A 22,731-nucleotide genomic window follows, 5' to 3' on the forward strand; every position below is an offset into this window, starting at 1 on the left:
GTGCGGGCAGCCGTGCACCCCGGGGGCTGGCAGGCAGCCGGCTGCTGCCCCACGGCCCTGCCTGGCCCTCCCTCGCACCGCGCTTGCACCGCGCTCGCACCGCGGCGATGCTGGAGGGTCCTGGCACCGCCAAGCTGGCCGGCAGCTCTCGCACGCTTGCACGCTGGCTGCCGCGTGCCCACGGGCATGGAGGGAGCCTTTCTGGGTGCCAGCCCTGGGCAAGGGACAGGGACGATCCCTGGAGGCAACAGCTGAGCCAGCTCCTAAGCGTTGTGATTTTAGCCAAATCTGAGTGATTTTCCGGGGGGGAGCAGAGGGAAATGGAGCCGGCGTTGCTAAGCCCCTGCCCTGCCGGCATGGTGGGGCCGCGGTGCTGGGAGCGGGGCTGCGCTGGGGACCCGTCCCCCTCCGCGGCACTGCCTGCCCTGCGCCCGTTCCCGGGGTCTCCCTCACCGCGGGGTCTGAGGATGGGACCCTTCCACCGCAGCACCAGGAGCCCCCTCCGTGCCAGGGCTGCCGTGCGCGCCGGGAGCACGGCCAGGAGCTGCGGGACCCTGCGGGGCACCTGGCTGGGACCACCGCTCACGGCCGTGTGCTTGGGGACATCCCAGCATCGGGGTCACCCCTCTCCCTCCAGCCAGGCCAGCCCCCGCGGGTGCTGCAGCACCACGGGCCCCGCTCCTGCGCCGGGAGCTGCCGTGCACCCACCGGGCGGGGGGAGCAGGGCCGGGGATGGCGGTGCTGTGGGGTCACACCAGAGCCCTTGGGGACCCAGCCCGGAGCCCCCCTCGCTGGGCAGCCCCCTCACACCGGACAGCCCCCAGCCCCACTGTGCACAGCCCCAGGTACCCGTTTCCCGGCTGCCCCATGCCGTGCCGTGCCAGATGGTGTGAGGGGCCCGGCGCCCCCCTTCCCTGCAAAGTTCGGGGTGCCGGGCTGTGTCTCCACCCCCAGCAAAGCCGCCTGCGCCAGGCCCACGCCGTACTGTGCCGTGCCGTGCCGTGCCGTGCCGTGACGTGCCGTGCCGTACCGTGCCGCTCAGCTGGGTGTGCACGGGCAGCGGGGAGCGCATTGTCCTCGCCGGAGAGCGGCAGCGGCCAAGCTCTCCTCCTCGCTCTCGCTGCCGCCAGCCCGCACCGGTGCCGGTGCCAGTGCCGGGCCACAGGCACGTGCCAGGATGCTGCCGTACCGGCTGTGCCTCCCCAGGGCCTGCCACGAGCGGCAGAGGACGGTTTTTGAATGAAAAGTCTCTTTTGATGCCGCTGGCCGGGCGCCGTCCGGCCGTCCTGCTGCGGGGAACAAGGAGGCGGCCGTGCCGGAGGAGGAGGGAGTTTGGTTTCCACCTTGGGCAGCGCTCCTGCGGCCAGCCGCCGGCCGGCAGCGGGGAGAGGCTCCCAGCGGCCGTGGGCGCACCGAAAGGTAAGGGGCCACGGGGCAACCCCGGGGCTGGGTCCCGGCCGAGGGGCACGGGGAGGGCCGCGGGGTGGGGACATGCTGCCCCTCTCCCCTGTCCCCCTCCCCGCTTCCCGCAGACGGGCGCCTGCAGCCACGGGGACCCCGCATGCGCCTGGGAGCACCGCGGCGGTGGCACAGGCACGACCAACCCGGGTCTGACCGCACCGTGCCGGGTTTCGCACCTCCATGCCCCACCGCTGCCGGGCTCAGCCGGGCCACGTGGGAGCCCCACCGGCGGTGCTGGGGGTCCTGGCGTGTCCCTGCCTGCCCCGTCCCCGCCATCCACGGGCTCACCGGTTCCTCGCCACCCGCTCCGGGCGCTCCTCCGGCACCTACGGGGGGGAGTTTCGAGCCGGCATCGCCGCGGTGCCGGGGGTGTTTCAGCTGAGGGGGACCCGCCTGCCGGGGTGCTCCTGCCGGAGGGATCCCCTTCCTCGGCTCCCGCGGCTGGGAGGGTCCGGGCCTAATCCCGGCGTGGCCTCGCACCCGGCTCCCGGCCCGGCAGGACACGGCGGCCCGAGTCCGGGTGAGGAACCCCAAAGTGCTGGATTTGAGCCCAAAGCCGAGGCTGCAGCTCCTCCGGACTCGGCGCCGTCCCTCCCGGGACTGGTTGTCCCCTGCCATCAGCCCGGCGCTGGGACACCGTGTGTGACCAGCACACGGGGTTGCTGTCCCCAGGGTGGCCCCGGTCCCACCGGCCGTGGGGACAGGGTGACACAGCGGGGCAGGCCCGGGACGTCCCCGGGTGGCTCACAGCCACGGGGGGACACGGTGACGCACGGGGAGGTGACACGGAGGTGACACGAGAGGGGCCCCGAGAGTGGGACACGGGGTGGCCCCGGGGGTGGCACGGGGGGGACCCTGAGGTGGCCCAGCGCGGCCCCGGCTGATGAGCCGTGGCCGGTCGCCGTGCCGGTGCCCGGGGCCGCTGCCGCCGCGCCGGGCCATGCCGGTGCCGGGCCATGCCGGTGCCGGTGATCGCTCCCGCAGTGCGGGGCTGGGGCCGGTGCCAGGTGCCGCCGGTGCCGGCCGGGGCCCCGCTGGCTGCGGGCGGTGCCGGGCGGTGCCGGTGCCGGCGCCGGTGCCGGGGGTGGTGGCGGTGCCGGCGGTGCCGGTGCCGGTGCCGGGCGGGGCCCCCGCGGGCTGCGGGCGGTGCCGGCCCCGCCGCGGTATAAAGGGGCCGCGCGGGCCGGGCCGGGCTCACAGCGGCGGCGGCGGCGGCCGGGGCGAGCGGCGGCACCGGCACCACCACGGTGAGTCCCGGTCCCGGTCCCGGTCCCGGTCCCGGTCCCGGTCCCGGTCCCGGTCCCTCCTTCTCCCTCCCTCTCCCTCCCGGCCCCGCCGGTGCCGGTGCCGGCTCGGGGCGCCCCCGCCCCCGCGGCGCTGCGGGACCGGCCGCGGCCCCACCGGCAGCGCGGAGCCGGCACCGGCCGCACCGGAGGCTGCGGGGCCGGGGGGAGCCGGGAGCTGCGGGGCCGGGGGAGGGGGGGGGGGGCCGGGGGCTGCCCGGGGAGCGCTGCCGGTGGCGCGGGGGGTCCCTGGGGCTGCCTCTGCCCGTGGCTCCGCGCCCTGCCTGCATCCCCTGCCTGCACCCTCTCGGGCACCCCCCGCCTCACCTGCCCGCGCCCCCCCTCCTGCCCGTGCCCCCCTGCCTGCCCCCCCTTGCCTGCAGTGCCCTGCCCGCCCTGCCCTGCCCGCACCCCCGGCCGTGCCCCGCCGTGCGGCTCTGCAGTCCCCGCTGCCCGCCCGCGCTGCTGCCCTGCCTGTCCCCGCGTCCCCGTCCCGCAGCGGGGCGGGGGGCCGGGGGCTCGGGGTGGCCGGGGGCCCGGGGTGGCCGTGCGCAGGCGGGGCCTCTCCCCGGGGACACCCTGGGGCCGGGTCCCCGATGTCCCCGTGCCCTTCCCTGACCTCCAGCCCGGGAGCGGCCGCGTCCCCGCTCGGCTGGGCTGTGGGCGCAGGCAGCGGGATGCTCGGGACCCCCACGCCTCGCCCGGCCCCATGGAGGCACTGGGAAGGTGTCACCCCCAAACCGGTGCCCAGCGAGGGACGGGGCGGCCGAGGGGCGGCAGACAGGCGGGGTCCCCCTGCTTTCCCCTTCTGGGGAGCCAGGCAGCGGGGTCCTGCTGCGGGCTGTCCCCTCGGTCCTGCCCTGATGTTGCCCGGTCCGTCCCCCCCCCAGATGCCAGTGAGCCTCTCCACGGCCCTGCGCGTCGTCGGGACCAGCCTCTTTGCCTTGGCGGTGCTGGGGGGCATCCTCGCCGCCTACGTCACGGGGTACCAGTTCATCCACACGGAGAAGCACTACCTCTCCTTCGGGCTTTACGGGGCCATCCTGGGGCTGCACCTCTTCATCCAGAGCCTCTTCGCCTTCCTGGAGCACCGGCGCATGCGGGGCGAGGGGCGGCCGGTGCGGCTGGGGCGCTCGGTGGCCCTCTGCATCGCCGCCTACCAGGAGGATCCCGACTACCTGAAGAAGTGCCTGCGCTCCGTCAAGCGCATCGCCTTCCCCGACCTCAAAGTGGTGATGGTGGTGGACGGGAACGGCCCCGACGACACCTACATGCTGGACATCTTCCACGACGTGATGGGCTCCGAGCGCTCGGGCAGCTACGTCTGGAGGAGCAACTTCCACGCGCGGGGCGAGGGGGAGACGGAGGCCGGGCTGCGGGAAGGGCTGGCCCGCGTCCAGGCGCTGGTGCGCGGCACCACCTACTCCTGCATCCTCCAGAAGTGGGGCGGGAAGCGGGAGGTGATGTACACGGCCTTCCGGGCGCTCGGAGACTCCGTGGACTACATCCAGGTGGATGCATGGGCCCCGGGCGGGCGGGCGGGCGGGGGGGACGGACGTGGGCAGCGAGTGCCCTGCCTGCGCGGCCAGGCCGAGGGGCTGCGGGTGGAGCAGGAGCAGCCCCGTGAGCCCGCAGCGGCGCCCGGCTGCCTGGCCCTGGATCGGGCCCCGTGCGCTGGCTGCAAGCCACTGGCACCCGGGCTTGGGGGTGAATTGCCACCGGGGTGGCCTGAGGGGTCGAGCCCTGCCCGCGGGGGTTTTGCACGGCCTCCTCGGCGCGTCCCCTGCGGCACGGGTAGGACGTGCCCCAGGCCGGCGTCACCCCGTGGGACGCCGCGTGTCACGGTGCGGGGCGCCCAGCCCCCACGCGTGGGTGAGGGGTGGCGGCCGGGGCACATGGCGGGGCCGGGTGGCCCGGGGCAGCGGTGGCCGGGCACCGCGGGGCGCTCCGCTCCCTGCCACTGCCTGCCGATCTCCGGAGCTCTGCCTCGTCTCGCCGGCCACGGCTCGGGCTTGCCCGGCTGCAGGCTGGGCTGTCTGCCGGGCGCGCGTGGGCGGCAGGAGCGGGGCTCGACGTTCCCTCTGCCCCCAGGTGTGTGACTCAGACACGGTGCTGGACCCCGCCTGCACCGTCGAGATGCTCCGCATCCTGGAGGCCGACCCCCGCGTCGGCGGCGTCGGCGGCGACGTCCAGGTACCCCGGCCGCGAGGGAGGGCGGCGAGGGAGCCGTGGGGGGGGGTTAGCAGCAGTGCCGGGGCTCATATCCGTCCTCTCCCCAGATCCTGAACAAGTACGACTCGTGGATCTCCTTCCTGAGCAGCGTGCGGTACTGGATGGCCTTCAACGTGGAGCGCGCCTGCCAGTCCTACTTCGGCTGCGTGCAGTGCATCAGCGGGCCCCTGGGCATGTACCGCAACGCCCTGCTGCAGCAGTTCCTCGAGGACTGGTACCACCAGACCTTCCTGGGCAGCAAGTGCAGCTTCGGGGACGACCGGCACCTCACCAACCGCGTGCTCAGCCTGGGCTACCAGACCAAGTACACGGCTCGCTCCAAGTGCCTGACGGAGACGCCCACCCGCTACCTGCGCTGGCTCAACCAGCAGACCCGCTGGAGCAAGTCCTACTTCCGCGAGTGGCTCTACAACGCCCTGTGGTTCCACAAGCACCACCTCTGGATGACCTACGAGTCGGTGGTGACCGGCTTCTTCCCCTTCTTCCTCATCGCCACCGTCATCCAGCTCTTCTACCGCGGCCGCATCTGGAACATCCTCCTCTTCCTGCTGACGGTGCAGCTGGTGGGCATCATCAAGGCCACCTACGCCTGCTTCCTGCGGGGCAACGCCGAGATGATCTTCATGTCCCTCTACGCCCTCCTCTACATGTCCAGCCTGCTGCCCGCCAAGATGTTCGCCATCGCCACCATCAACAAGTCGGGCTGGGGCACGTCGGGGCGCCGGACCATCGTGGTTAACTTCGTGGGGTTGCTGCCGGTGTCGGTGTGGGTGGCGGTGCTGCTGGGCGGGCTGGCCTACACCGCGTACAGCCAGGACCTCTTCAGCGAGACCGAGGTGGCCTTCCTCGTCTCGGGCGCCATCCTCTACGCCTGCTACTGGGTGGCCCTGCTCACCCTCTACCTGGCCATCGTCGCCCGGCGCTGCGGCAAGCGGCAGGAGCAGTGCGGGCTGGCCTTCGCCGAGGTCTGACCGCGGGGAGCGCCGGGGTGGCCTCGCGCGCCGGGGACAGGGCGACCGCTACCGGTCCCCTCCTCGCCCGGCGCAGCCGGCACTGAGCCGTGGGGCGCTGGGCAGCGCTGAGCGCGCCCGCCGCGGCGTTTCTGATCAAGCCTCGCTCTTTTTTGTCGTTTTTTTTCATATTTTCTTTTTTTTTTTTTTTCCTGTACAAAGCTGGCTGCTGGCCGGGGAGAGGCCGAGCCAGGGCTGCCCGTCCCCGGACCGGGAACAGCCTCGGTGCTACGGGGCGGCGGGTGACGGCAACGTCGCCCCCCGGTACCATACCGAGCATCCCGGCGTGCCGCGCGGAGCGCCGCTGGCCGGGCTCCCCCGCTTCCCGCCGCCACGGCTCGGTCCTCCGCCCTTCGGTGCTTTCTACGGGGGACCTCGCGGTCCCCCTTCCCACGGTGCTATGGCAAAACGGCCCCGACGCGGCACCGCCTCTCTCCGGCACCGCTGGCTGGTGCTGCCTGCCTCTGCCCCACGGTTGTTGTATGTGCGGGCACGTACCCACCGGGAGCCCCCCACGGCTCCCTCCAGCCTTTTCGGGGGGTCCGGCTGCCCCGGGAGGGCAGCACCTCCCTTCAGCTTTGCCAAAGAGCCAACGGGGGGTACCCCGGCACGTGAAAGTGGGGGAAATCGGGGCCGTGGCTTGGCCGGAGCGTCACCGCGGCCCCGGAGGGGCCGCGGTGACGCTCCGGCCAAGCCACGGCCCCCTCGTACCAACCCCGCTGCCTTCCCAACGTCTGTCTAAACAGCAGGGAGACGCTGGATTTTCGGCTCGGGCACGCAGAGGGCGGGGAAGAGCCGGTTCCCAACCTTTCCCCTCCCCGGGGGAATTCACCCGGCTATCTCCCCTAGGCCCTCTTTATTTTTTTTTTTTTCAGGGCTTAAAAAAAAAAAAACCAACCTTTCTACAATCGAGCGTTTAGACGGTTTGTTTGTTTAATTTAATACGAGATTTTTTAGAAGACTTTTGTAGCTCTTTGGTATTCATACTTATTGCTAACTGTTTGTAAATCTATTTATTTTTTAACCTGCGGGGTATTTTTTTTTTTTTTTTTTTCACATATTTTGGAAAAGTCTGGGTTTTATATCCTGATGGATTTGTCAAAATAAAGACTTGCACAGAAGAAAAGGTGGTGTGTGAGGAGGACAGGGTACGACAACCCTACCCGGGCTCGGAGGAGGTCGCTGCCCACCAGGACCCGTCTTGCCTGGGCTGGCAGCCGCGTTTGTGCCCCAGAGCTCGGCAGCTCTCCGAAATAAGGGTCATCACTGGGGGGGGGACACGGGACAAGTGACCCGGGAAGGGCTCTGGGTGCCCAGACGCAGGACCCAGCCCCCCGAGCTGGCTCCGGAGCCCTCTGGTACAGGACAGGGCTGAGGCCGGGGCCAGCCCCGGATCTCCACGAGCCCCGGCCACAGCGCCCGGGGCTGCCGGGCAGCAGGGCAGAGCTGAGGGCCGCTGGCCCCAGTCCTCACACCTTCCTGGGCACGTTGGTGATGATGGGCTTGGGGCGGGTTTTGAAGAGGAGCTTGGTTTTGATGAGGGCGGTGACGGCATAGCGGGCGTGCGGCCCCGCGGGGCCGGGCTCCCCGGCTCCCCGCTTCACCAGGACGGCAAAGGGCTTCTCCAGCTGCACCGCCTTCCCGTAGAGGATGTGGTGGCCCACGATGAGCACGGGGACTCCCTGGAGAGAGGAGCGAGAGGCGGAGGGTGAGGCCAGGCGCGGCCCCGGCTACCGGGGCTGTCCCGGGGCGAGGCGGCGGGGGCTGCCCCACCTCGCGGGTGTAGTGCAGGTCTCCCAGGAGGCTCCCGGCCAGCCCGCCGCTCTGCCGGGGCTCGACCTCGCCCTGCAGCTCCACCAGCACCCACTGCTCCAGGCCTCCGGCACCCGGGCTGCGGGCGAGAGAGGCGGCTTCACCCAGCGGCTCCCGCCCTGCCCGGGGCCGCGGGCGCAGAGGCGGGCGCTGCCGGGGACGGGACCCGGCCCTCCGGGGCCGCGCCGCCCGCCGTGGCCTCACCTGGAGACGACGATCTGCACCATGCTCCCGGCCCTGCAGAGTACCGGCAGAGACACGGTCAGCGGCGGGGGGACGGGGCGGGGCGGGCCCCGCTGCGGCGGGAGCCCCCGGCCTTCCCCGCTACCCCCCCCCCCGTGCCCAGTGCCCCCTCCCGGGCCCTGCAGCTGCCCCCGGCCCCACAGACCCCCGTGCCCGGACACCCCCCCGCGCCCTGCGGCCCGTGTCCCGTCACACCCCCCCCCCCCCCCCCCCCGGGCCGCCGGCGTTGCGCGGGGCGCTGGTGCCCTCCAGCGGCGCCGGTGGTGCCGGGCCGGGCCGGGGCAGCCGGACCCCGCCCGGCCCGGCCCCGCCTCCCACTCCCGGCCCAGCCCCGGCCGCTCCCCCGAGCCCCCGGCCCGCTCCCCCGCACCCCGGGCCGGGCCGGAGCCGCCGCCTGCCAGCGCCCGAACCTCCCGCCGCGCCGCGCCGCTGCTTCTTCCGCTTCCGGTCGCCCTCCCCTCGACCCCCCCCCCCCCTCCCCCGGGGCCGCTTCCGGCTCCGGGTGCGCCGCGCGCACGTGGGGGCTGCGCGGGGCGGAGCGGGGCCGGGGCCGGGGCCGGGGCCGGTGCGGGACGGGATGGGGGAGTTCGAGGTGCACCGGGTGCGGTTCTTCGGCCTGGTGCCGGCCGGCGTGCGCTGCCTGGCCTGCCAGCCCCGCGGCGGCCGCCTGGCCCTGGCCCGCACCGACGGCGCCGTCGAGGTCTACAACTTCGCCGCCAACTACTTCCAGGAGAAGGTGAGGGGCCGGGCCGGGCCCTACCGGACCGAGCCGGGCCGTACCGAGCCGTACCGAGCCCTGCCGTGCCGTACCGGGCGTGCAGCGGGGTGACGGGCGTCCCTCCCCAGGTGATCCCCGGCCACGAGGCCCGCTCGGTGGAGGCACTCTGCTGGGCGGCGGGAGACCGGCTCTTCGGGGCCGGCCTCGGCGGGGACATCACCGAGTACGACCTGGCTCGGCTGTGCGTGGCCCGCTCCGTCGACGGCTGCGGGGGACCCATCTGGAGCATGGCGGCCAACGGCAGCGGCACGCAGCTGGCGGTGAGTGCGGCCGGCACCGGCACCGGCACCGGCACCGGGACGGGCTCTCCCAGCCCCAGCGCAGGGGCGGCCTGGCCGCGGCGGCGGCGGAGGGAGAGGGTCCGCCCGTCCCGCCGGGGCTGAGCCCGACCCTCCCGCAGATCGGCTGCGAGGACGGCTCGGTGAAGCTCTTCCAAGTCGTGCCCGGGGGGATCGAGTTCGAGCGGAACCTGGACAGGCGGAAAGGTGAGTCCGGGAGGGCTCGGCCCTGCGGCGGCATCGTCCCTCTGTCCCTCCCGCCCGTCCCCGGCTGCCCCGGTCCTGGTGAGCGAGGGGCTGCGAGTCCACGGGGTCACGTCCGGAGCTTCCTTCCCCGCAGGCCGCATCCTGTGCCTCTCCTGGCACCCGTCGGACACTCACATAGCGGCCGGCTCCATCGACGTCCTCCGCGTGTTTGACGTCCGTTCAGGTAACTCCCGCCCCGGGAGGCGAGCCCGGCCCGGCCCCTGCCCCGGGGGCCGTCAGCACCGGCCCACCCCGCTCTTTGGGGGGGGGGGGGATCCCCTTGCCACCCCCAACCGTCCTTCCCTCATCTCAGGCCAAACGGCCCAGAGGATCATGGTGAACTACCGCGTGCAGAAGGTGAAGCGCGAGTGCGTCGTGTGGAGCATCGCCTTCCTCTCGAGCGGCACCGTCGTCACCTCGGACTCCTTCGGGAGGGTGCAGTTCTGGGACTGGGAGCGAGGGACGCTGCAGGAGTCCCACACGGTCAGCACCTCGGCTGTCCTCTCGCTGGCCGTGTCAGAGGTAGGGGAGTCCCCCCGCGTGTCCCGTCCCCCCCCCCCCCGCCCCGGGCGGCCGGGGCCCGTCTGGGCTCCTGCGTGCTGGGCCGGAGGTGTCGGGCAGGAGCGGGGCTGGGAGCGAGGCTGCCGGTCCCTGCCTGCTTCCTGGGGCTGCCCTCTCGTTCTTCCCGGCCTGCGCCCGCGAACCCCGTCCCCGTTTCTCTCACCAGACGGAGGACAGCATCATCGTGGGCACCTCCACCGGGGCCACCTACCAGTTTCAGCTGCTGCCGGTGAAGATGGGCAGCCTGGAGAAGCGCTGGGTGCGGACGAAGCCCTTCCAGCATCACACCCACGACGTGCGAGCCGTGGCGCACAGCTCGACGGCTCTCATCTCCGGGGGTAGGACTGTGGGCGCCTTCACGAGGAGGGCTCGGGTCTCTCCCCCTGGTACCGCTTGGGCTGACTTCTGCTCGGCTTCCAGGCCTGGACGCCCAGCTGGTGATCCGCCCGCTGATGGAGAAGATGCAGAAGAAGGGCTACGACGCAGCGCTCCGCAAATTCACCTTCCCCCACGTGAGTGCTGCTCTGAGCAGGGCCTCGTGCCTGGCGAGGCAGGCCGGCAGGGCTGGCTCTTCCTACGGGAGAAGGCTGGCCCTCCCTGCCCCGCTGGGTCCCCTCCCTGCCCCGCTGGGTCCCCTCCCTGCCCCGCTGGGTTCCCTCCCTGCTCCTGGCACGTCTGAAGGCTACTTCAGGAGCGGGTGAGAGGGTAGAAGTTGGCAAGCTCGTCTTGCTGGTCCTGCTGGGTCTCCGTCTCTGGGCTCCCATCCCACGGGACCCAATCCTTCTTCTCCCCCACCCTGGAGTCTCCGGCACCCCAGGGCGTTTCGGCTTTGGCCCAGCCCTTTCTGCCAGGCTGCGGGTTCACGTCAGTCTGCCCGTTTCTGCACGCAGCGACGTCTCGTCTCCTGCGCCAGGAAAGCCCGGCTGCTCCTCTTCCAGTTCTCCCAGCACCTGGAGCTCTGGAGACTTGGCTCCACCGACGAGACCGGTGAGTCGCAAGGCCCGGCTCTCCGGCGCGAGCCCCGTGGCAGAGCCTGCGCTGCCTGCGGGATTTCGGGCGTGAACCGTCCTGCCGCTTGGGCAGCGGAGGGGTGGTTTGGCCCTTCCTCCCCGCAGCCCTGCGCTGGCATGACGACCGTGGGCAGGGCTGCGTTTCCCGGCGCGGTGTGTGCCCGGGCACGGGCTGCGCCGCCGGTGCGAGGCTGCGCTCGTGCTTCCCGCGGAGCTGGGCCGGGCCCTGGGGAGTTCGGCCTCGGGGGAGGTTGGGGAAGAGTCTGGGCTCTCCCTCGGGCGCTGCTCCTGCGGAATCCCCGGCTGCTCAACGGGACCCGGGTGGTTTCCCCACCGTCGCTGACGTGCCGCGTGGTTTCTTGTCGTCCCAGGAAAGGATGGCGAGGTCCTTTCCTTATGCCGCATGCCTGAGCACCTCGTGCAGCTCAAGAGCAAGGTAGGGCTGAGCCGGGGCCACGGTCTGCCCTGGTGCCTGCCCTGCCGCAGGAGGGGGCTTGGCTGGCAGCCTCCGCTCTCCCTCTGACGGCTGAGCTGCGGGTGCCAGGCTGCCGGGGGATCTGGCGGGCCCCGCTCACCCTCTCCGCGTTTCCAGGGTCCGGAGCACATCTACTGCAGCTGCGTCTCGCCCTGCGGCAACTGGATTGCCTACTCCACGGCCTCCCGCTTCCACCTCTACCGGGTGCAGTACGAGGGCGACGGCGTCAGTATCAAGAAGGTGAGGAGGCTGACGGGCCGCCCCGCTGCCGGGGAGGGGCGGTGGGTGGCTGTGGGGTCCCGGGGGGCTGGCACGGCCAGCGTTGCCCGTGGGGAGCGAGGGCGGCAGCGGTAGGTGGCTGCCAGCGCTGCTTTCTCCCCGCTTCAAGGTCCCCAAAGTGCCCAAGCTGCTGCTCCCAGCCTACCAGCTGCAGTTCTCCTCCGACTCCGGCAGCCTCTTCGTCGCCTCCGCTCGAGGCTCCGTCCACGTCCTCCAGCTGCTGGAGCCGGGGGGCTGCAAACATCTGCACACGTTTCGGCCGCCCTCAGGTTCGGGCCGGTGGGGAGCCAGGGGGGTGCTGGGGGGTCCCTGGGCTCCGAGTCCCATCCCCGCTGCGGGCGCAGAGGGGTGTGCAGGGGCGAGCCGAGCGTGTCCCCCCCTTTCCTGCCCTGGGGTGTGTGGGTCCTTCCCTCCCGGCAGCCTCTGCCCTGTGTTTGTGCCGCCCTCGTGGCCCGCCGCAGGCAGGGGAGCGGGGTGCCCAGATTGGCAGGGGGGACGCGGGTCCGGACGTCTTCTGGGGTTGGGTCTGGGGCTCCTCGTGCCTCGCGAGCCCGAGCACCCGTTACAGCCGGTGAGGGCGTTTCCGCAGGGTCCCCCGAGGCCGTTTACCTGCTGGCGTCGAGCGCGGACGGGCAGTGGCTGGCTGCGGTCGGTGGGGACTGGGCAATCCACATCTACAACCTGAAATGCTTCAAGGTAGGGGCAGGTGCTGGAGGGCACTGCAGGGGTGGCCCCGCTGCCCTCCTGCCTTGGGGGGGCCGGGCGACGGCGGGCTCGGTGCGTGGGACCCCTCCCTGGAAGCGATGGCTGCGTCCCGGCAGCAGGGCTGGGGGTGGGCGCGTGGGAAGCGCGGCGGGGGCAGAGGTGGCCCTGGTTGCTCCGTCAGCCCGCTGTCCTCCTGCCTTGCAGCATCACTGCACCGTGCCCATGTACGGCTGCGCGGTGACGGCTATCGCCATCCACCCCGGCACCAACAACCTCGTTATCGCCTACTCGGACCAGCAGGTAGGAGCTCTCCCAGTCGCAGCCCTTCCCCGCGGCTCTCTCCCTGGCCTCGGGGCTTTCTGGCTGCCCTGCTCCGCAGGAGAGCCGTGGCTCCGGGCCGGCACAGGGACCCGGCTGGGCTTCGCTGCCCGCTGTCCCTGGCAGGAGCCTGTCCCCACGCAGCACTCGTGACCCGGCCGGAGCGGGGGCTGCCCACGTGCCGGCGTGGGGGTGACGCCAGGGAGGACCGGACCTCGTGAGCCACCCCATGTCCCCTCTCCTGCCTCTCCAGCTGTTCGAGTTCAGCATCCCCAAGAAGCAGTACACGGCCTGGAGCCGCATGGTGCAGAACTGCGGGCTGCACAAGGTCTGGCTGGAGAGGGACTCGCCCATCACCCACATCACCTTCAACCCCAAGAAGCCCTCGCACATCCTCCTCCACGACATCTACATGTTCTGCGTCCTCGACAAGTCCCTGGTGAGCCCGTGCGCCCGGTCGGGAGGGCTGGGCTTGTGCCCAGGGCATCTCCGCTGCCCGGCCCGGCTGTCCCCGTCCCCGCTGGGAGCAGAGGCAGGGCCGCGTGGTGCTGAGGCGGTGGGGGTCCGGCGGCACTGACGCGTGCCGTGCGCTCTCCTCACAGCCCTTGCCGGACAACAGTGCCCTCCTGATGAACCAGAGCACCCTGAAGCAGCTCCCAGAGACTGCCAGGCAGCGGCAACTCCACGCCTTCAAGATCTGCAAGAAGTTCCAGGTGGGTGACGGTGTCGCTGGGCGCGTGCCGCGTCAAGGAGGGGGTGCCGGGGAGACGTCCCGCGCCTGCGGCCTCACCCGCTCTTGCGCCCAGTCGCTGCCAGTGCTGCGCCAGCGCCGGGCGCCCAAGTGGCGGAGCAGAGCTCGGCCTCGGTCCCCGTCACGGTGCAGCCGCTCGCTGCGATCTCGTGGGCTCCCCAGCAGCTCCTGCAGCACACAGCCCCAGGCACCGCCCCCGGTTACGGCTAAGCCGGAGCCAGCTGCAGGGCAGCTCTGTGCATCGAGCCCGGCAAGCCGAGGCAGAGGGGGGCCGGCACCGCGCTCTCATCTCCCGCCCCCTCCCTGCCCCGCAGCCCCTGCTCTTCGCGGATCTGCTGGACGAGAACTGCCTGGTGATGGTGGAGCGGCCCATCATGGACGTCAAGACCCAGCTGCCGCTGCCCATCCAACAGAAGAAATTTGGCACCTGAGAGCAGAGCAAGCTGCTCCAGCCGCAGAAACCCTGTGTGTTGCTTCCCTAGGGCGCTGTAGGAATAAACTCCGCTGTTCTGTTCGGCTGCGGGCTCGAGCCTCGTCCTTGCCCTGCGGGGCTGCCCGGTGTCGGAGCAGCGGGTCAGGTTGGCACCGGTGTGAGCACGAGGACGCGGCCACCTTACAGGGCTCCCCTGCCCGTGCCGGTCCTCCTCCCGGGGCTGCGGGGACAAGGTGGCAGCCCGGATCTCCTGCCTTCTCCCGGGCAGCGTCAGTTCCCGGTGTTGGCTTCTCTCTCGCCGTGCCGGCCAGCAGCCGGGTGGGCTGAGCTCCGGACAGACAGACGGTGACTGCCGGTGCTCGGCACCCCTAGGCAGCACCCCCAGCTGGGTGAGCAGCCTGTGCCCCCCGCTCCGTGCTTCAGGAGAGGTGCTCGCAGCTGCGTGCCGGTGGGATCAGGGTGTAACGGGGGTCCCGGCACACGCAGCTCTGCGGCGGCTGTTAGCTGGAAACCCGGGCACCTTCTCCTCCAGCCCTTCCAGTCACACCAGTACCCTCTTTCCAGTTTGCGCTCGGACCGTCCCTTCCTTCAGCAGGTGGGTAGGACCGTGAAAGACCGTACCCGTCCTTCGGCGGGTGGGTTAGCGCTGAAGTTTGGCAGTGCCAGCGGCGCGGGGACGGCACCGCTGTGCCTGGAGGGAGCAGGATTTGGGGGCTCCCCATCCTTTCCTTTCCCTTGTACCCACAAAGGACATCTCCCCGTGCCCGAGGAGGGGAAAATTCGGGTTCTGGGAGCAGCTGCCGGCTGGTTTTCCTAGAAATAAGCGAGCGAGGGGGGAGCGCAGCTTTGCTAAGCGGGGCTTTAGGCAGAGTGCGGGAAATGGAGAGCGGGGCGGGAAATAAAGCGCGGGGCGGGAAATAAAGCGCGGGGCGGGGCTTCATCGCCCCTCCCTCCGGCGCGACCAATCGCAGCAGCGGCGGCGGTCCGCCGCCGCTGCTGCGATTGGTCGCGCCGGAGGGAGGGGAGGAGCGTCGTAACCCCGCCTCTCCCGCCGCGCAGAGCCTACCGCAGCGCGCCATGCGGGCGGGGGCGTGGCCACCGCGCCACGCCCCCTTCCTCCAGACCCCGCCCCTTCTCCCGGTGCGGCGGCGGCGGCGGCGGCAAGCGGCATGGCCGTCTGGACCCGCGCTTGCAAAACGGGGCTGCTGGAGCTGCTGCTACGGGAACGTTGGGTGCGAGTAGCGGCGGAGCTGAGCGGCGAAGCGCTGAGCCTGACGGCGGAACCGGGAGGCGGCGAAGCGGCGGTGCTTAACGGCGTGGTTAACGGCAACGCGGAGGCGGCGCCCGGTTGCGTGCGGAGGGTGCGGGTGGTGAAGGCGGAGGCGGGAGGGCTCGGTATCAGCATCAAGGGAGGTCGGGAGAATCGTATGCCGGTGCTCATCTCACGGATCTTCCCGGGGCTGGCGGCGGAACGGAGCGGGGCGCTCCGTCTGGGCGACGCCATCCTCGCCGTTAACGGCGTCGATCTCCGGGATGCCACCCACGATCAAGCCGTCCAGGCGCTGAAGCGAGCCGGCAGGGAGGTCATCCTCGAAGGTACCGGCTAACCGCCCCCCCCCCCCCCCCCCCCCCCCCCCCCCGCCGCGTCCCCGGTACCGGCCCCCGGTGCTCTCTCCCGGGTGCCCGCCCCGTTACCGGGTCTCCCCACACCCCCCTGCCGCTGTCACCGGGCTCCCGGCCCCCCCCCTTGGGCCCCTTTTCCGGTTGTGGGACCCCACTCCCCCCCCCGGCCGCGGTGTGTGTGTCCTGTCCCCCAAACCCCCAGCCCCGGTACTGGGCCCTGGCGTGGCCCCGCTGGGGACGGGGACAGGGACGGGGACAGGGACGGGGCTGTCCCCTCCCTCCCTGGCTGGGGTCCTCCTGCTTGCGGCGGGACGGGGACCCCTCCCAGCCGGGGACAGGGGACTGTCTCTGCTGGCCGTGCCCCCCCCGGGACAGAGCTGGGGTCCCCCCCGGGACAGGGGGTCCCCCGTGGCAGCTCTGGGGACGGAGCCCCCGGGGTGGGTGCTGGTGCCCCCTGAGTCCCCAGGGAGGGCTGCGGCCCCGGGGGGTTGGTTTGGGGTCTGCCCGTGTCCCCCTGGGCTCCGTGCCCGCGGCACAGCCGGCTCAGACCTGGCCCGGCGGAGCCACCGGCTCCTGCCCGACCTGTTCCCGGCAGCCCGACAAGCTCGGGCAGGACCCGCCTGGCCCGGCGGTGCGTGGCCCGGGGCTCGTGCCGTGGGGCACCGCGCCCTGGGCAGCGGAGAGGACATGAGCCCCCCGTGCCGTGGGTCAGGGCGGCCCACGCGGGTCCGTGGTGCCACGCACACCGTCCTGGCATCCCGGTGAGGCCGGCCGGCCGCTGGTGCGTGGGGCTGCTCCGTGGACGCGGTGCCCAGCGGGCGCTGGGCTGGGTCACCTGCGCCCGGCTGGGCCGGGCTGACGCCGGTGGCGGGTGCTCCCGCTCACCCGCCCGCCTTTGGCACGCTGCGCCGGCACGAGGGCGGGCGGACGGGCTCCCTGGCACGGCCGCACCCGGCACAGGGTGGCTCTGTGTGGCTCGGCCGTGGCTGGGGGGCCGCAGGGGCTGCGGTGGAGCCGTGGCATTGGGCATGGCTCTTAAACACCCGGCAGGTCGGCGTCCGCCGTCGGAGGCAGGGAGGGTCCCCGTGGCTCCCCGATGCCGGATTTGCCGTCTCCCCCCTGCGTCCTTCCCCCCGCTCCCGTCTCACGCCACCCGGCTGTTTGATCCTCTCCCGCAGGAGCTCCGGCCCCGCCGTCTGTTTGTCCCTCGCTTCCGCGACGGGCGCCACGACAGCCGCCCCTTCCCTTCCCACCGGGGCCGGTGTTGGGGTGCTCCTCACTGCCGGAGGGCCGCAGGGCTGCCTGTCCCACGGTTGCGGCCGCCCCACGGCCCGGGGAGACTGTCCGGTGGCTGGCCGGCATCTGCTGGCCCTGGAGAGGAGCTGGGGAAGACATCTGCCGCCCCGGTCCGTCTGTCCTTGCTAGCCCCTGGAGGTGTGACCGCCCTGGCAGGCAGGGCTCGCGGGCTCGCAGGTGCCGGGGCTTTGCCGGGGCTGGCGGTGGAGCGCAGGGGCACCGGCCCTATGCCGGCACTCCGGTGGGGCTGGCGGCCCCTGCCCTGGGTTTGGCTCAGAGACCCGCGCTGGGCGCCTTCCTCCCGGGGTGCCCGTGGGCGCACGGCACGCTCCGGCACGCTGGGGGAAGGGAGCCCTTCCGCCTCTGCGGGGGAGCTGTGGGCAGACCTGCCGGCCGGCGCGTAGGCAGGCGGGCCCGGTGGCCGGCAAAGGGGAAGGCTGGTTGCAAGAGCCGACCCGTGTGTAAACGTGGGGAAACCTCTGAGGTGTTTCCCCTCCCGATGCCGGTGGCAGGAAGGGGCTCCGACCACGAGGACAGACCGATGCCATCCCGGCAGCGCACAGCGGCTCGGCCTCGGCGAGGCCGGTGCTAACCCAGCATTGCCGCGCAGCCGGAGCAGCCACCTTCCTGCGGCAGGTCGGGCGAGGGGTGCAGCCGGCGGCCGGGTTTCCTTTGCGGTGAGCGCGTAGGCGGGGCGGCAGCGGCTGTGCCGGGGTAGCTGTGCGCCAGCTGCCAGCTCACCAGAAGCAGAAGAGGTGCTTGCAGGTGCCACCGCCCCGGTGCCAGTTTTGTGCCCGCCGGCGCGGGGGGCTCCATGCTCCCGCACGTGCCGTAGCTGCGTCCCCCCGAAAGCAGGGAGCCGGTTCTGCTGCCGTCCGCACCGGCAGACACGGTCCCGTGCATCTGCTCAGCGCCGGGGCGCGCTTCCCACGGCGGCCGACCCGGCGCAGCCCGGCAGCGCCTGCCTGCTGGTCGCAGCCGCTGCTAAGAGCCGTCAGAGTGGCCGCGGCCCCGGCAAGCCCACGCTCCTCCGGCAGCGTCCCGGCACGGCGCTTGGGCTCCTGCACCGCCGGCTGCCCGCCTCGGCCGCTCGCCCTCCCGGCTCGGCAGCTCTCGGCAAGCCTGGCCTTCGGGGAGGCGGCGGCCGTGCCGCGGCGGAGGTTGGGGCTGGCAGGAGGGTGCCGGCCTGCCGGTTGGCGTGGAAGCAGGTGCCCACATCTGGCAAACAGCTGCCGAGCGGCCCCGCGGTGAGAGCTGCCGCCCCTGCCGCTGTCCCGCGGCGCTGCCCTGCCCTGCCCGGCCCGGCAGCGGGATTAGGGGTGCGCGGGGACGGCGGTAATCCTGGGATCAGCGCGGCGGGAGGCTAATATTAACTCGTTTGCTGCCTGCGGCAAGGACAAGCGCCTCGTGGCGGCGCGTCCCACCGCGCTGCTCAGCTCAGCAAATCCAGCGGGAGGGCGGGGGGCCGGCCTGCCCGCTCCCCATCCCTGCCGGCATCTCCCTGCCCGCGCTGCGGGCGGGCGTCAGCCCCCGCGGCGGGGGGATTTGCAGCGGGTGAGCCCTGGGCCGCGGCAGGCGCCTGCCCACGGCTCCACGGGGTCCGGCGGTGCCGCGACCGGCCGAGAGCGGGACCCGAGCCTTGCCACCACCGTCATTCCTGCTCCGGCAAAGCTCCGGCGGGCTGGGTGGCCTGGCTGCGGCGCAGCGTGGTGCCGGCTCTGCGGCCGCTTTCCCCGAGCGGCGGGGAGCTTCGCTTCGCGACAGATCACAGCTTATTTGCTTTTTTGTTCGTTTGTTTTGAACTCCCCGCCGCCCCGGGCGTGCGGACGTTGCCGTTCCCAGCACGGTCCTCCTTCGGGGACGGGCTGCCGGGGCTCTGCGCAGGCGGACGAGCTCTCCCGGCTGGGGAGCCGTGTCCGGGGGGAGCGTGGCGGGCAGGGGCCCGGTGCCGGCTGCAGGCGCTGCGTCCCAGGCCGCTGTCGGCGCTCGCTCGCGGCGTTCCTGCCTGGCCGAGCGTGCCGTCCTGCGTGGCCTCATCCCTGCTCTGGCAGGCGGCTCAGCTGACGCTCCCTGGCATCTCGAAGGCCTTGGCTTTCCCCGAGCGTGGCTGCTGGGGCAGCCGCCGGCGAGCCCACGGTGGCACGGCGGGCTGGGCGAGCCGGGCTCCCCAGCTCCGGCTCCTGCTCGCCCCGTCCGGCGCTGGGATGGGCTCCAGGGTGCTGGCACCTCGCCGGGGCTCTGCTCCGGCGGGGCTGGGTGGTGTTTGGGGAAGGACGGTCGGCGGGGAATGGGAGCCGGTGCCTCCTTCCTTCCTGCCTGGCCTGGAGAGGAGCGTGGAGCCGGGATGTCCTGGCTGCAAACCCTCCTCCCTCTCCTCCTCCTCCTCCTCGTCCTGCCGGGAGCGGAGGCAGGCCGCCGGCCGGCGCGCGTGGCAGCGCGGGGTCAGCTCGCCGTCGGCGCCTGCGGCGCTGGAAACTTGGCCGGTGCCGCCCTCGCAGCTCGGCGGCCGGGGTGGGTCAGGATGGGCTGCAGCCTGACCTCCTGCCCGGCCCCATTGTGCTGCGCCGCCTTCCCTTTCCTACGCCCGCGCCGGCTGCCGGTAACGGGGATGAGCCGCCAGCGCCTGTCCTTTACTTGGGACGTCTCCGTTTCGGCCGGGGTGGGACCCTCTGGGCCGCGCCCCGGTCCCCAGGGCCTCTCCAGGGCTGCGCACCCCCGGGGCGGGACGGCGGGGTGCCCCTTCCCTGCTGCCCGTGGCACGAGGCCGGGGGCGAGTTCGGCTCCCCGCGGCGCGGGCCGTGCCGGTGCCGCTGGGGGACGTCCCGCAGCCCCCCAGGGCCGGCCGAGACCCCGCGCGTGCTGGGGGGCACACGACGAGACACCCCCGCGGCCAGAGCGTCCCCGGGGTGCAGGGCTGCGGCACAGGGGTGCAGGGTCCCCGCCCGTCCCTAACGCGCCCCCCCTCCCCCCCCCACAGTGAAGTTCATGCGGGAGGTGACCCCCTACATCAAGAAGCCCTCGCTGGTGTCGGACCTGCCGTGGGAGGGGGCCGCCCCGCAGTCACCCAGCCTGAGCGGCAGCGAGGACTCGGGCTCCCCCCAGCACCAGGGCCCCCGCGACCGCAAGGTGATCCCCCTCAAGATGTGCTTCGCCGCCCGGAACCTCAGCATGCCCGACCTGGAGAACAGGTGAGGGCGGGGGCTGCCCGTGCCCCCCCAAACCCAGGGGCTGCCGGCGTCTGGGGCCCCGCTCCCCGTGGAACCCCCCGGGACGGGGCTGGGGGCTGCCCCTCGCCGCAGCCGTCACCTCCCGCTTCCCCTGCCGAGCCGTGAAAGGCAAGTCCGGGGGGTTCGGCCGTGAAAGGGAAGTCCGGGGGGTTCGGCCGGGGCTGGGCCGTGCCCCCCCGCCCCGGGCAGCTGGCAGCCTCCCCTGCCCACGGAGAGGGGGGGGCCCTGCAAATTCCCCCCCGGCTTTGCCTGTGGGCAGGGGCTGGTGCCAGGCTGCGCCGGCGGCTCCCCGGCACAACCGGAGCCGCAAACCAGTGCGGCCAGTTTGCCGGGCCGGGCACAGGCACCACCCAGCGCCCCGTCCCCTCGCAGGCTGATCGAGCTGCACTCGCCGGACAGCAGGAACACCCTGGTCCTGCGCTGCAAGGACACGGCGACGGCGCACTCCTGGTTCACGGCCCTGCACGCCAACATCACCGCCCTGCTCCCCCAGGTCCTGGCCGAGCTCAACGCCATGCTGGGCACCGGCGGTGCCGCAGCCGGCGGCAGGGAGGTGAAGCACATCGCCTGGCTGGCCGAGCAGGTACGTGCCGCCGGGGCTGCGCCGAAGACGCTGCTGTGGGGACGGGCGCTGCCCGGCACCGTCCCCGGGGACAGCAGCACCAACGGGGCTGCGGGTGCAGCCGCGCAGCTGCCGGAGAGCCCCGCCGCCGGCCTGGGCGCCGGGCTCAGCCGCTCTCCTGTCCCCTGGCCCGAGCGAAGGCAGCGCTTCCCGTGCCCTCAGCCCCGCTCCCGCTGGGATTTCCCGGCTGGAGATGCTCGTCGCTCCCTCGCTCTCCTGCAAATTCCCTGCCCGAGAGCCGCAGCCTGCACGGGCACCGCGGTGAGCTCGGCCCCGGCGGTGGGGTCCCTTGGGGGCTGCTCCCGGCTCGGCTTTCCCGGCCGGCCGCCCGTGGAAACCGTCCTTTACACGGACGCTGCCGAGAGCCTGGCAACGCGGAGCCGCTGGCGTGGGGTCAGCCCGGACGTGGGTGCAGGGAGCGGGGTGGCCGGGCAGCAGCGGGTGCCTGCCACCCCCAGCGCCCCTCACCGTCTCTTCCAGGCGCGCCTGGACGGAGGGCGGCAGCAGTGGCGGCCGGTCCTCATGGCGGTGACGGAGAAGGACCTGCTGCTGTACGACGGCATGCCCTGGACCAGGGACGCCTGGGCCTCCCCCTGCCACAGCTACCCGCTGGTGGCTACCAGGTGGGCTGGGGGGGCTGGACCCGTCCGCCTGCGTGCCCTGGGGACTGGCTCCCCTCAGCCGCGTCCAGCTCCTCCGCTCGCGTCTTGGCTCCGAATCTCCCCAGAGCGGGGAGGGAGACCCCGAAATGCTGATGGGGCGGCGTGGCGCTGGCGCTGCCGTGGCGCCCCTGACCCCCCTCCGCCCGTCGTCGTCCCCCCCCCAGGCTGGTCCACTCGGGCTCGGGCCGCCGCTCGCCCGCCCTGGGCTCGGAGCTCACCTTCGCCACCCGGACGGGCTCTCGCCAGGGCGTGGAGATGCACGTCTTCCGCGTGGAGACCCATCGGGACCTCTCCTCCTGGACGCGCGTTCTCGTGCAGGGCTGCCACGCCGCCGCCGAGCTGATCAAGGAGGTGTCCGTGGGTGAGTGCTGGGGTGGGGGGGGGACACCCTCGGGGGGACACCCTCCCCCCCCCCTTCCCTCCTGGGGCTCTGGGGTGCAGCAGGACCTGGGCAGCCCGGCGGGGAGCTCCGCTCCGGGGGGGTCTCGCAGGCAGCAGAGCGGGCGGGGGGGGCTGAGCCCTGCCCGTGCCCGCAGGCTGCGCGCTGGGCGGGCAGGAGGTGCAGCTCTCCATCCACTACGAGGACGGCTTCACCATCTGCCGGGAGGAGCCGGGCGGCAGCGTCCTCTTCCGCTACCCCTACGAGAAGCTGAAGATGTCGGCGGACGACGGCATCAGGACCCTCTACCTGGACTTCGGGGGCCCCGAGGGGGAGCTGGTGAGGAGGGGGCGGCCGGGCTCACCCCCCGATTTGGGGGGGGGGGGGGGTGTCTTCCTCCGGGGGTGGCTCCTGCTTCCTTCCCCCCGTTCCTGCGGCACCGCGGCTGCCCAGACCCCCTGGTATCGCTGGCTGGGAGCCTCCGGCCCCAGCTGCGAGACCCCCGGTGCCCCCCGCGGGGTTTGGCGTGCTGGTGGGGGGGGCTGACGCCGCTCTCCGTCTCCCCCCCAGGCGCTGGACCTGCACTCCTGCCCCAAGCCCATCGTCTTCATCCTGCACACCTTCCTCTCGGCCAAAGTCACCCGCATGGGGCTGCTGGCGTAGGTGGCCCTGGCCCCCGCCCGCCTCCCCCCACCACAAACCAGCCGGGGAAAACGGAGGGGACCCCCCCTGCCCCTCCTGCCCCACCAGTGCCTTGCCGGGGCTGGGATTTGCCACCTCGAGAGCCGCCGGGGCGATGGCAGGACGGCTGCCCCGGGAGGGGGCGACCCTCTCCTGCTCCCCACCGGCAGTCCCGGCCCCCCGGTGCCGGGGGGGCCGGGGCACAGACACCAGCTTTAATCCCCCTGGGCCTGAAGCCATCGCTGATCTCACCGCCTGTGCCTTGGAGCGGGGCGAGCCCGGCCCCGACGCCTGGGGACCCCCGCTGCTCCCCCCACCCCACAGCGGGGGGAGCCAGCGCCCTCCCTGCCTTGGGGCTCCCCCAAA

At 72.8% G+C, this 22,731-nt stretch overlaps 4 protein-coding genes across 5 annotated transcripts; 3 read left to right on the forward strand and 1 right to left on the reverse strand.

Moving 5' to 3' along the window:
• Positions 1-3,634: 3,634 nt before the first annotated feature.
• HAS3 (hyaluronan synthase 3) lies at positions 3,635-6,092 on the forward strand. The gene is made up of 3 exons (XM_075510055.1): positions 3,635-4,255; positions 4,836-4,937; positions 5,024-6,092. The coding sequence occupies exons 1-3, from the start codon at positions 3,635-3,637 to the stop codon at positions 5,945-5,947; spliced, it is 1,647 nt and encodes a 548-aa protein (XP_075366170.1). The 3' UTR covers positions 5,948-6,092.
• A 1,217-nt stretch (positions 6,093-7,309) lies between these two features.
• On the reverse strand, positions 7,310-8,488 carry CHTF8 (chromosome transmission fidelity factor 8). 2 transcript variants are annotated; one of them, XM_075511146.1, is made up of 4 exons: positions 8,412-8,488; positions 8,003-8,035; positions 7,760-7,877; positions 7,310-7,668 (listed from the first exon to the last, which is right to left on the reverse strand). In XM_075511146.1, exons 2-4 carry the CDS (start codon positions 8,023-8,025, stop codon positions 7,456-7,458), a joined length of 354 nt encoding a protein of 117 aa, XP_075367261.1. In that variant the 5' UTR covers positions 8,026-8,035; positions 8,412-8,488; the 3' UTR covers positions 7,310-7,455. The 2 variants fall into 2 exon arrangements, with proteins under 2 accessions (XP_075367261.1, XP_075367262.1); XM_075511147.1 differs by having other exon boundaries at positions 8,452-8,485.
• A 34-nt stretch (positions 8,489-8,522) lies between these two features.
• Positions 8,523-13,956, forward strand: UTP4 (UTP4 small subunit processome component). The gene is made up of 16 exons (XM_075511145.1): positions 8,523-8,777; positions 8,888-9,079; positions 9,220-9,304; positions 9,438-9,527; positions 9,657-9,865; positions 10,071-10,242; positions 10,325-10,416; positions 10,795-10,891; positions 11,286-11,350; positions 11,507-11,629; positions 11,778-11,937; positions 12,258-12,364; positions 12,578-12,673; positions 12,945-13,130; positions 13,294-13,404; positions 13,757-13,956. The coding sequence occupies exons 1-16, from the start codon at positions 8,619-8,621 to the stop codon at positions 13,871-13,873; spliced, it is 2,061 nt and encodes a 686-aa protein (XP_075367260.1). The 5' UTR covers positions 8,523-8,618; the 3' UTR covers positions 13,874-13,956.
• A 996-nt stretch (positions 13,957-14,952) lies between these two features.
• Positions 14,953-22,481, forward strand: SNTB2 (syntrophin beta 2). Its single transcript, XM_075511148.1, is given in 8 exon segments — positions 14,953-15,021; positions 15,024-15,471; positions 19,772-19,982; positions 20,394-20,604; positions 21,124-21,266; positions 21,470-21,666; positions 21,842-22,023; positions 22,255-22,481. Coding segments are annotated over 8 exon segments (1,554 nt in total). The 3' UTR covers positions 22,348-22,481.
• Positions 22,482-22,731: the final 250 nt, after the last annotated feature.

This window comes from Mycteria americana, chromosome 8 (genome assembly GCF_035582795.1).
Source record: "Mycteria americana isolate JAX WOST 10 ecotype Jacksonville Zoo and Gardens chromosome 8, USCA_MyAme_1.0, whole genome shotgun sequence".
NCBI classification, from domain to species: Eukaryota; Metazoa; Chordata; class Aves; order Ciconiiformes; family Ciconiidae; genus Mycteria; species Mycteria americana.